Here is a 12,706-nt window from a genome sequence, read left to right on the forward strand (position 1 = left end):
AGCCATTGCAATCCAGCCTGGGAAACCAGAGTGAAACTCTGTCTCAAAAAAAAAAAGTTAGCTGGGCATGGTGGTACATGCGCATAGTCCCAGTTACTTGGGAGGCTGAGACAAGAGAATCACTTGAACCCGGGAGGCAGAGGTTGTGGTAAGCTGAGATCACACCACTATATTCCAGCTTGAGCAACAGTGTGAGACTCCGTTTCAAAAAAGAAAAAGAAAATGTATATCCTCAGAATGTCTTCCAATAGTAGTCAGTAAACATTTAACAATTTAGGCAACAGGGTGACTGTCCAAGGTTATCAGTCAGGTATCTGCCTAATGAGCAATTAATAACAAAAACATAAGTACAAGACAGATTCTGCTGTGAGGGACTAACTACATATACAAATGGGCAATTACCAGACCACGTTTTAAAATAGAGCTTTCACCCACACCTGTCCAGGAAACTAACACACTTACTTACAATAAACAATCCAGGAAGCCAGCCTGCTACAACTTAGACTTACAGAGAAAGCCAGATTGCTATCTCTAGTGACAATCCAGGAAACTGAACAATAACTTCCCTAACAGTTGGCCCCAAATGGCCAGAACTTGATTAATGACGGTTAGCTTCCCCAATTTTTGTCCCACTTCCAACATAGGACCAACCAGGCAAAGCCAAATATGTATCCATAACCAATCACATCAGATGCCCAACTTCTAGTTAACCCTAAAACAACTTTCATTGTAAACAACCTCCAGTCAAAACTCTTCCCTTTTTTCCACAATAAAGCTTTCCTCTCCACTGTCAAAACGCAAGTCTGACTCCCTTGCTATAGCAAGTTCATTATAAATAGCCTTTGCGTCTCTCATTTAGCTGGTCTTCACTTCCACAGTCATTTAATGAAAATCTATTGGAATCATCCTAAAGAAGAAATCATAATTCATAAAAGCTGGGAATCAAATGAGCCAGGAATGTCCAAAGGAAAGCCTTGTCACAGACTGAGGGGCCTACAGGCAGGACCTGGCAATGGGCACCATATGGCTAAAGACAAGTCATGGCCTCGGCCTCGGGAACAGCTGCCCCAGCCTAGTTGCCCCTGGGGTCAGTTCAGGAGAGTGTTCAACTCAAGTAGGGTGACAAAGCCAACACCTGCAGTTACATTACACAACACTCCCTCCCCCTCTGCTCACTGCCCCCTGCCCTCCATTAACCATTTAATAGAAATCACTCTGGAACATTCAGCTGGCACAAGTCCATCATTCTGACAACTCAGCTGCTCGGCTCTAGTTGAATAATATGAATGTTAGAGGGTTTAATTTCTCCCCTCTCTTCCACAAGCAATGTGCAATTTTGTGTAAACGTGAAGCCCTGCAGTTTATCTAAGATTAGTTGGTCCAGTTCAGTCTAGTTATCTTGAGAGGAATGTGCTGAAAAGACTACACAGCTGGGCACACCAAAGCTAAAAGTAACTGGCTTTGGTCATAAAGTAATTTTTAACTTTGAATTAATTATAAAATGAATACCTACACTGCAGAAAATCCACAAACTGCAAAGTAATTAGGAAAACTAAAACCACCTCTGAATGAGGGCACCATTCAGAGAAACCAGTGTCCCCACTGACACACACCCTTCTAGTCCTTTTGTTGTTGTTGAGTGCATGTGGATGGAGAATGGGGGATTCACTTAAGCAGGACAGGATTTAACTGAATAGCTTTGCTTGTTTCTTTGAATAATGACTGACTTATCGGCCAGTTCATTATCAAGGTATTTTTTCAAGGCACTTCCTGAATTGTCCAAGAAGAGGGGGAGCATGCTTCGTGAGTGATAGACCACCCGTCCTTCCCTGGTTCTGTCTAGCCATTCTGTCCTGAACAGGTTAGTCCCACTGCCTGCAGCAGCCTCCCCCAGATTTACGTAGCAGAGCGTCACTGCTCATTCTTCAACATGCAGCCTCCGTACCACACTTCCGTGACCCCTTCCCTCGCCCCGTCAGCAGGCCTGAGTGCTCCCGTATCTGTACTCCAGGAAGCTGCCGCTTTTCTGCTGGAGCAGTTGGCATACGGCAGCACGATTCCAGTGCAACTAGGTGTGTGCGGATCTGTAAACTGGACACCCCAGATGAGTTAGGACAGACGATTTCCACTTTGTATACCCACTACCTTGCAGAAGACAAAATGAAAAAAGAGCAAAGTAGGGGATGGAGTGTGGACAGTGGAGCTGGGCTGCCTGGGTTTGAATTCTGCCTCCACCGCTTACCAGCTATGACCTTGGGCAAGTCATGCATCCTCTGTATATCATGGTTTCTTCATTTTTATTTATTTATTTATTTTATTCTATTTTTTTGAGACAGGGTCTCACTCTGTCACCAGACTGGAGTGCAATGGTTCAAGCTTTGATCACCGCAATCTCTGCCTCCCAAGTTCAAGTCATTTTCCTGCCTCAGCCTCCCAACTAGCTGGTATTATAACCCAGCTAATTTTTTTGTACTTTTAGTAGAAACAGGGTATCACCATGTTGGCCAGGTTGCTCAGTCTTCTGACCTCATGATCCTCCTGCCTCAGCCTCCCAAGATGCTGGGATTATAGGCGTGAGCCACCACGCCCCGCTTGTTTCTTCATTTTTAAAACAGAAGTATAAATGGTACTTTCCTCATAGGGTTGTAATATACTTTTTTTTTTTTTTTTTTTTTTTTTTTTTTTTTTGAGACGGAGTTTCGCTCTTGCTACCCAGGCTGGAGTGCAATGGCGCGATCTCGGCTCACCGCAACCTCCGCCTCCTGGGTTCAGGCAATTCTCCTGCCTCAGCCTCCTGAGTAGCTGGGATTACAGGCACGCGCCACCATGCCCAGCTAATTTTTGTATTTTTAGTAGAGATGGGGTTTCACCATGTTGACCAGGATGGTCTCGATCTCTTGACCTCGTGATCCACCCGCCTCGGCCTCCCAAAGTGCTGGGATTACAGGCTTGAGCCACCGCGCCCGGCCGTAATATACATTAATACACGAGAGCATGTTAAAGAGTGCCCAGTACATGGTAAGCACTATGTAAATGTCTGAGATTACTGAGCTATGTGTAATAAGTAACCCAAGTATTTCCACACTGATTACAACCCTCACAATCTTTATTCTGCACTGAGGACATTTAACACTCCTATAACTAGCTCACCCTACAGTTTTCTCTCTACATGGTAAACAAATATTTAATCCAGAACTCCTCTCTGACTACACTAGAACTTTCCCATGAAGCAAAGTTTGAGTAATGGTGCTCCACTATTCAATGGAAATGCTACTGCCAGAGCTTACATGCTCCCACTTGCTCTCCCCACCTAGAGAACATTCATTTACCATGATACACACACACCTCAGAGTCAAAATTCATCCTTTGCATCCTCCTCCACTCTCCCAACACCACCAGCTCATTATTCCAAGAAGCAAGCTTTGTTGAAGAGCTGGTCCATTTCAAGGCATGGGGAGACTCCTGATGGTGCAATATTTTCTGGAATCATCTCAGACTAATTAGATGGAAGAAGTCCAAAATGTCACAGAAGCTGCTAGGTTTAAAGTTTATACAGGCTGGGCGTGGTGGCTCATGCCTGTAATCCCAGCACTTTGGGAGGCTGAGGTGGGTGGATCGCTTGAGGTTGGCAGTTTGAGACCAACCTGGCCAACATGGAGAAACCCCATTCTACTAAAAATACAAAAAAATTGCCAGGTGCGGTGGCTCATGCCTGTAATCCCAGCACTTTGGGAGGCCACGGCGGGCAGATCCCGAGGTCAAGAGATCAAGACCGAGGCCGGGCGCAGTGGCTCATGCCTGTAATCCCAGCACTTTGGGAGGCCGAGGTGGGTGGATCACCTGAGGTCAGGAGTTCAAGACCAGCCTGGCCATCATGGTGAAACCCCATCTTAAAAAAAAAAAAAGAGAGAGATCAAGGTCATCCAAGCCAACATGGTGAAACACCGTCTCTGCCAAAAAATACAAAAATTAGCTGGGCGTGGTGGCGCACGCCTGTAGTCCCAGCTACATCAGGAGGCTGAGGCAGGAGAATTGCTTGAACCCGGGAGGTGGAAATTGCAGTGAGCCAAGATTGCGCCACTGCACTCCAGCCTGGCGCCTGGGGACAGAGCAAGACTCTGTCTCAAACAAAACAAAACAAAAAAAATTAGACAGGAGTCTGTAAAAAATTACAGACAAGTAGTCTGTAATCCCAGCTACTTGGGAGGCTGAGGCAGGAGAATTGCTTAAGCCGGGAAGGCAGAAGTTGTTGTAGTGAACCGAGTTCGTGCCACTGCTTTCCAGCCTGGGCAACAGAGCAAGTATCTGTCTCAAAAATAGTAATGTTTATACTCAAGTTGCAAATTAATTTTCAGAAATCCACTTCCAGAGTGAAGAATCAGAATCCCTTGATGTTCTAATTATTCAGCTGGAACCAAGAACTAAACTAAAAATGGATACACAACTTTGCCACGTTTCCCAGGCTCTAATGCTCTGAAAAGAACATTATATTTTAGAGCATATATATTATAAAAATAGCTAACCTAAACATTGCCTGACTTTGAAAGTCTCAAGAAGGCATTCACTTGTTCAAATATTCACCTCAAATATCCTGCCTTAAAGATACACAACTCTTCACTCTTCACACATCCAATAAATCAGATTCTGATTTTCTTTTCTTTTTTCCTTTTTTGAGATGGTGTTTCGCTATTGTTGCCCAGGCTGGAGTGCAATGGCATGATCTCGGCTCACTGCAACCTCTGCCTCCTGGGTTCAAGCGATTCTCCTGCCTCAGCCTCCCCAGTAGCTGGAATTACAGGCATGCACCACAATGCCCAGCTAATTTTTTGCATTTTTAATAGAGACGAGGTTTCTTAATGTTGGTCAGGCTGGTCTCGAACTCCCCACCTCATGTGATCTGCAACCTTGGACTCCCAAAGTGCTGAGATTATAGACATAAGCCACCACACATGGTCTTTTATTTTTTATTTATTTTTTTAAAGACAGAGTCTCACTCTGTTGCTCAGGCTGAAGTGCAGTGGAGCCATGTTGGCTCACTGTAACCTCCACTGCCCAGCTTAAGTGTTCCTCCCACTTTAGCCTCTAGAGCAGATGGGATTACAGGCACATACCACCACGCCCGCTAATTTTGTATTTTTTGTAGAGATGGGGCCATATTGTCTAAGCTGTTCTCAAAACTCCTCGCCTCAAGCAATCCACCTGCCTAGGCCTTCCAAAATGCGAGATTATAGGCATGAGCCACCTTCCACAGCTTGGATTCTGATTTTTATTTTATTTATTTATTTTTTTGAGATGGAGTTTCCCTCTTGTTACCCAGGCTGGAGTGCAATGGCGCGATCTCAGCTCACTGCAACCTCCGCCTCCTGGGTTCAGGCAATTCTCCTGCCTCAGCCTCCTGAGTAGCTGGGATTACAGGCACGAGCCACCATGTCCAGCTAATTTTTTGTATTTTTAGTAGAGACGGGGTTTCACCATGTTGACCAGGATGGTCTTGATCTCTTGACCTCGTGATCCACCCGCCTCGGCCTCCCAAAGTGCTGGGATTACAGGCTTGAGCCACCGCGCCCGCCTGGATTCTGATTTTTAAAAATGAAAATAGATAACTCTTCTTTCCGGCTATCCCTAGATCTCAACTCGTTCAATTTAACAAAACATGCAAGGCCGGGCGCGGTGGCTCAAGCCTGTAATCCCAGCACTTTGGGAGGCCGAGGCGGGTGGATCACGAGGTCAAGAGATCAAGACCATCCTGGTCAGCAAGGTGAAACCCCGTCTCTACTAAAAAAACACAAAAAAGTAGCTGGGCATGGTGGCGCTTGCCTGTAATCCCAGCTACTTAGGAGGCTGAGGCAGGAGAATTGCTTGAACCCAGGAGGCGGAGGTTGCGGTGAGCCGAGATCGCGCCATTGCACTCCAGCCTGGGTAACGAGAGCGAAACTCCGTCTCAAAAAAAAAAAAAAAAAAAAAAAAGTAACAAAACATGCAGATTTTCTTGAATGACTATCCGATTTGAAACCAACAAAGCAGCAGCCCTCAGCACAGCCTGAGCATTAGCCAACCAGAAGCAGATAGGCGCTATACCGCAAACGTCCACTTTCAAACAAAATAAAGCTTGCCATCTGCATACTATATCCTTTCTATCATAGCAACAAAACAGCTGCTCTCTCTTCATTTGATTCTAGAAGAAAAAGATATAAGTAGCTTTACGATTGAAAGTGAGATAATCAGATTAAGTTTTTTTTTTTTTTTTTTTTTTTAAGAGCTCTGCCTGTGCCCTTGACTTATGGATTATCTCCCCACTCCATGGAAGTCAAAAATCCACGTAAAAATACCCATGAGGCTGGGCCCAGGGGCTCACACCTATAATCCCAGCACTTTGGGAGGCTGAGGCGGATGGATCACCGGGTCAGGAATTCATGAACAGCCTGGCCAAGATGGTGAAACCCCATCTCTACTAAAAGAAAATACAGCCGGGCGCGGTGGCTCAAGCCTGTAATCCCAGCACTTTGGGAGGCCGAGGCGGGTGGATCACGAGGTCGAGAGATCGAGACCATCCTGGTCAACATGGTGAAACCCCGTCTCTACTAAAAAAACACAAAAAAGTAGCTGGGCATGGTGGCGCTTGCCTGTAATCCCAACTAGTCAGGAGGCTGAGGCAGGAGAATTGCTTGAACCCAGGAGGCGGAGGTTGCGGTGAGCCAAGATCGCGCCATTGCACTCCAGCCTGGGTAACAAGAGCGAAACTCCGTCTCAGAAAAAAAAAAAAAAAAATACAAAATTTAGTAGGGCATGGTGGTGGGCACCTGTAATCCCAGCTACTCGGGAGGCTGAGGCAGAGAATTGCTTGAACCTGGGAGGAGGAGGTTGCAATGAGCCAAGACTGCACCACTGCACTCCAGCCTGGGCAACACAGCGAGATTCTGTCTAAAATATTTTAAACCTAAAATAAAATTCTAAGAAAGTCTATGGCTAAACTGACCTTTCTTAACCAAATGTAAATCTTATTTGTGTGTTTTTCTGAAAAAACCATTCGAAGCCGGGCACAGTGGCTGGTGTCTGTAATCCAAGCACTTTGGGAGGCTGAGGCCATTGCATCACGAGGTCAGGAGTTCAAGACCAGCCTAGCCAACATGAAGAAACCCTGTTTCTACTAAAAACATAAAAATTAGCCAGGTGTGGTGGTGCATGCCTGTAATCCCAGCTACTCAAGAGGCTGAGGCAGGAGAATCGCTTTAACCCAGGAGGCAGAGATTGCAGTGAGCCAAGATCATGCCACAGCACTCCAGCCTGAGTGACAGAGAGACACTGTCTCCAAAAAAATAAAAAAAGGATAAGAAAAGAAGGAAAAGAAAAACCATTCAGATCCAAAAAGTATTGCTGCCTTTCAGGTGGTAGATAATAAAATTTAGACGTGAGATAAGAAAACAATTGGAAGCTACTGAAATCTAAAGAAGCCCTGGGAAAAGAAGGCCAGATGTCTGGTCACTTCCCCAGTTACACAAACATATGCATTTCCTAGATCCTTTCTGAGTCTATACAGGTCTGCGAAGGTGATGACACCTCTCAACCCAAAGTATGAGAGAACCCTGGCCGGTGAGAGGGTACCTGGGAAGTGGGGAGTCTGCTTGCTACAAAACCCTAGCGAAGCTCGCAGGGACCTTCAGATAAAGACCAGGAACCACACAACATCGACTCCCTCCTACAGCACCGAACTGTCTGCTCTGAGAACCAAATATCCCACCCTCTCGTGGCTCCGGAGGTACCCACCACTGTTTTACTTATTCCACATATTCCCAGTCCTGAGCAATTCTAACCCCAGAGCTGGACCTTCAAGAGACCACAAAAGCCAAATAGGCCATAATAAGTAGAATAAGCAGAGTCGCTTACAAACAGGATCTTCCATTTTCAAGGGTCTTTTCAAACGGATGCTGGCAGGGACCGTCTTCTCGATCAGTTCATCAATGCTCTAAAATTAAAACACAAGACAGGGGAAAGTGCCTCTGAGTTAAAAGAGTCACTTCTGTGTTTTGCGACTACAAAGGCTTGTGGGAACCTCATTTAAATCGCCTAATTAGGGTTCTTTTTAAAAGAGAAAAGGAAAACTTTGAGCAAACCAGAATCACTTGGAGGAAAGAAAATCATAAAGCGGGGTGGCGATTCAGCCACTCAGGGTGTCATTTCAGTTGCAACCGGAGCTAGCTGGTAAGCCCATCCTCTTAACCGGGGTGGGGGGGGGGGGGTCCTCCTCCTCTTGCAAAGTTAGGGCCCATCCACGGGTCTACTTGCGCTGGGGCGGTTCAAAAATGTACAGTTTTGAGGCATGAAGACTGGGTGCAGGAGAAAGTAAGCGAGTGAGAGAAGGCACGAGGACCAAAGGCACGAATTCGCTTCCACGCCACGGCCCGGGATCCAGGGTTCGGGAGGCAAGTGGAGCGCAGCAGGGCTCAGGGCGGGAGCCAGGAGGCCGCGCGGGCAGAACCCGGGCCAGGAGCAGGGGAGGCCGCGGAGGGCCAATGGAGGTCCTTACCGCCAGCCCCAAGGTCTGCAGCATCTCTTTCTGGTCTTTGTCCCCAGGGCCGATGTGCCTCCGAGCGAAGTCGTCGTGTCTGGGCAGAAGGCGCTCCAGGAGGCGCGAGGCCCCAGCCGCGGCGTCGTCCCCGCTGCCACTGCTGCTGTCCCGGCCCCGCGGCGCCCAACACGGCCCGGATCCCCCAGCTAGGCGGCGGCAGCCCCCGATCCCGCGGCCCAGGCGCAGCCCCCACGCCCTGGCACAGGACTGCATGGCCGCGGCCACCGTCGCCTGCCCCGGTCCTCAAGGGTGAGCCGCGCTCTCAGCCCCTCTGCTGGCCTCGGTGCCCTGGGTAGCGGCTGCGTCGGGCCTGGAGCCCCTTTCGCTGGACCGCCGGCCGGACAGATGGAGAGACGCCTGCGGGCAATGAATGAGCGCCGCGCTCAGCCAAGTCACTCTCGCAAAGTTGCTGCTCCACCCAAGGCACCTGCTCCGCACACTTTAAGCGGCGTCCCGGAGGCGGGAGGTGGGACGGGGCCAGGAAGCCCTTGGCCAATGAAAGTAGATAGAGGGGAGGGGGCAGAACAGTTCCCGCCCCCTCCCCCCTCCCCCTCCCCAGTTCCCAGACCCTCCGCAGAGTCCCGCTTCCCCGGGCCCAGAGGCTGCCATCTCCAGTCCTGCCCATTCTATCGCTGGCTGTTGCTGGGGACCGGGACCCTCCGTGCGCCCCTTCCAGGGTGTGGAGCCGCACTGGTGCGGGATCAGGAGCGGGCAGCCTTAAGACTCCGGGCGAAGATCCTGGGGGACTCAGCGGAGATGGAAGATGATTCTCGCAGCTCTTCATTTCTTTAATTTTAAGGTATCTTTACCAGTCACATCTCATCTCAGGAAAATTAATATGGGCTGTTGGCAGTTCTTTTATCGTTGCGGGGGCGTGGGCAAGTTACTCAACCTCTCTGAGCTTTAGTTTTCTCATCTCAACAGAGCTGGGTGGGATTTTAAAAAGAGATGATATGTACGTGAAAGCACTTGAACACTAGATTTGAACTCTCTCTCTCTCTCTCTCTCTCTCTCTCTCTCTCTCTCTCTCCATATATATATATATATATATATATATATATATATATATATACACATAGTTTGTTTTTGAAATGGAGTCTTGCTTTGTCACCCAGGCTGGAGTGCAGTGGTGCAATCTTGGTTTACTGCAACCTCCACTTCCTGGGTTCACGAAGTTCTCCTGTCTCAGCCTCCCGAGTAGCTGGGATTACTGGTTTGTGCCACCATGGCTGGCTAATTTGTATTTTTAGCAGAGACAGGGTTTCACCATATTGGCCAGGCTGGTCTCCAGCTCCCTTCCTCAAGTGATCCGCCCACCTCATCCTCCCAAAGTGCTGGGATTACAGGCTTGAGCCAATGTGCCCAGCCTCTATATATGTTTTCTTTATCTCTCGCTCTGTCTCTCTCCTCCTGCCTCCCTCCCTCTCTCTCCCCTCCTTCCTTTCCCTCCCCCCTTCCTCTCCCTCTCCCCCTCTCCTCTCCCCTTTTCTCTCTCTCTCTCTCTCACTGTAATATAATGGCCAGGCCCTGTGGAGTTTGAGACCAGCCAGGGCAACATTGTGAAACTCGGTCTATACAAAAAATACAAAAATTGGCCAGGTGTGGTGGTGAGTGCCTGTAATCCCAGCCACTCATGAAACTAAGGCAGGAGAATCGCTTGAACCGGGGAGGCAGAGGTTGCAGTGAGCCAATATTGTGCCATTGCACTCCAGCCTCAGCAACAGAGGTTGCTGTTTAAAAAACAATTAAAATTCTGTTTATTACTACCATTAGGCTATACACTTCACCAGCTTTCTTCAATTCATCCTCCATCCAAGGAAGAACTTGTTTGATCACTTATTGAAATCAAGATGTATTTCATTATATTTTATAATTCGTTTTTCTAATGATCACGAAGAATGAAACTACGTGTGTGTGTAAAAGTGTAAAGGATATTAAGATACACATTTTTCACTGTCATCTTACTTTGAAAGTTAGCCATCTAGAACTGGATTTTTTGTAAACCTACCATCTCCAGCTGTCTCATGACAGTTTTAGCAAGAGAATGAACTTTTAAAATTCCAGTTGTTCTAATATGGGGAAGAGACCACAGAAATAATCCAAACATTGCTTGTATTTAAACTAGGGGGAAATAGAACCTGTTCTCTTTCTCGCTTGTCTGCTGTTTCCTCCTCCAGTCATCCTTAAGAGACTCTGGGCTCTGTACCCAGGAGGCACAGACTATTCAGAAAGGCAGGAAAGTAGAGATGGAAAAGAGGGCAGGAAAATATACCACAAAGAACAGTAGGTAAAATGTCTGTGTGGCAGGCAGAGGCAGGTGGTGAGCTGGGAGGGCTGGACTGAATGTCTCTGAAGTTTTCCATCCATTTGGAATTGAAATTACAGACTTCATAGAAGTTGGGAGATCCTCTCAGTGCCAGATGGTAGCAGTTGTGGGGAAGGATTGGAGGGAAAAGGTAATCTGCGTGTATTCCTATACCTGTCTATGTTCTTTCTATGTATCAGAGGGACTGGAAGCCAGGGAACAATAATTCCCAGATCCCTTTGGCTCCACGATGATGGATGTTATTTGCCTTTTGCCAAAAAATATATGTATGTATGAGAATTGGAGCCCGGCACAGTGGTTCACACCTGTAATCCCAGCATTTAGGGAGGCTGAGGTGGGGGGATCACTTGAGATCATTTCAAGACCAGCCTGGCCAAGATGGTAAAACACATCTCAACTAAAAATATGAAAAAAAAAACTTAGCTGGACGTGATGGCGTGCACTTGTAGTCTTAGCTACTCAGAAGGCTGAAGCAGGAGAATAGCTTCAACCTGAGTGGCGGAGGTTGCAGTCAGCCAAGATTGCACTCCTGCACTCCAGCCTGGGCGACAGAGCAAGACTCTACCTCAAGAAAAAAAAAAAGAGAGAGAGAGAGAGAGACAGAGAACTGGGAAATGGAACAAAGGTAAACAACTGTTTTCTAATGCCTCTGACTGCAACAGACAGAGACAGGAGCTGCTGCAGACACAACGTGCTTACTTACCAGTCACCTACCTTAAAGTAGCTGGGAAGCTGTGTCCACCAATGGAAAAGTCCTGCAGTTTCCCAGCAAGAATCTCTGTGTACCAGACTAGAGCTTCAGTGGTTGACCTGAAGATCACACTGGGATTCCCTGGTTTTTGCTCTTCCAGTTCTTCCAATGGTTACCTATTCCTGGCATTTAATTCTCCTCTGCTTGAAATGCATTGAGTGTTTCTTGCTTGTGTGTGTGTGTGCATGATGTTGTAAAATACATATTTGGTATTCATCCCATTTCCTGGCATACAACTCCTAAAATCCCTGGAATCTCCAGGCAGCTGCCTTTTGGTATGCTAATAGCTGATAGCTTCAGGGTGGGGCTGGTCACTGGAAAGGCAAAGCCATAATTAGGGAGTTGAGACTTTCGGCCCCACCCTCAACCTCTGGGTAAGGCAGAGGGTCAATGATCAGTGCTTGATCAATCATGCCTAGGGGGCCGTCCCAAGAGGATAGCTGGGCTGGTGGCTCACACCTGTAATCCCAGCGCTTTGGGAGGCTGAGGCAGGCAGATCCCTTGAGATCAACAGTTTGAGACCAGATTGGCCAACATGGTGAAAACCGTCTACTAAAAATACAAAAATTAGCTGGGTGTGGTGGCATGCACTTGTAGTCCCAGCTACTCAGGAGGCAGAGGCAAGAGAATTGCTTGAACCCAGGAGGTAGAGATTGCAATGAGCCAAGATCGTGCCACTACACTCCAGCCTAGACGACAGAGCAAGACTTCATCTTTAAAAAAAAAAAAAAAGCCGGGCGCGGTGGCTCAAGCCTGTAATCCCAGCACTTTGGGAGGCCGAGGCGGGTGGATCACGAGGTCGAGAGATCGAAACCATCCTGGTCAACATGGTGAAACCCCGTCTCTACTAAAGATACAAAAAATTAGCTGGGCATGGTGGCACGTGCCTGTAATCCCAGCTACTCAGGAGGCTGAGGCAGGAGAATTGCCTGAACCCAGGAGGCGGAGGTTGCGGTGAGCCGAGATCGCGCCATTGCACTCCAGCCTGGGTAACAAGAGCGAAACTCCGTCTCAAAAAAAAAAAAAAAACCCAAGAGGACAGTTTTCATACAGCTTCTGGATA

At 47.7% G+C, this 12,706-nt stretch overlaps 1 protein-coding gene across 1 annotated transcript in view; it reads right to left on the bottom strand.

The window, feature by feature from the left end:
• GLDC (glycine decarboxylase) overlaps nucleotides 1-9,009 on the bottom strand; it is a 117,623-nt gene extending 108,614 nt beyond the window's left edge. The window contains exons 1-2 of the mRNA XM_003928172.4: nucleotides 8,525-9,009; nucleotides 7,885-7,963 (exon numbers count right to left, since the gene is read on the bottom strand). Coding sequence (XP_003928221.1) covers nucleotides 7,885-7,963; nucleotides 8,525-8,779 — 334 coding nt within the window. The 5' untranslated portion in view covers nucleotides 8,780-9,009. The remainder of the gene's footprint in view (nucleotides 1-7,884; nucleotides 7,964-8,524) is intronic.
• Between the last annotated feature and the right edge of the window lie 3,697 nt (nucleotides 9,010-12,706).

The sequence above is a fragment of the Saimiri boliviensis genome, chromosome 2 (assembly GCF_048565385.1).
Source record: "Saimiri boliviensis isolate mSaiBol1 chromosome 2, mSaiBol1.pri, whole genome shotgun sequence".
Classification (NCBI taxonomy): Eukaryota; Metazoa; Chordata; class Mammalia; order Primates; family Cebidae; genus Saimiri; species Saimiri boliviensis.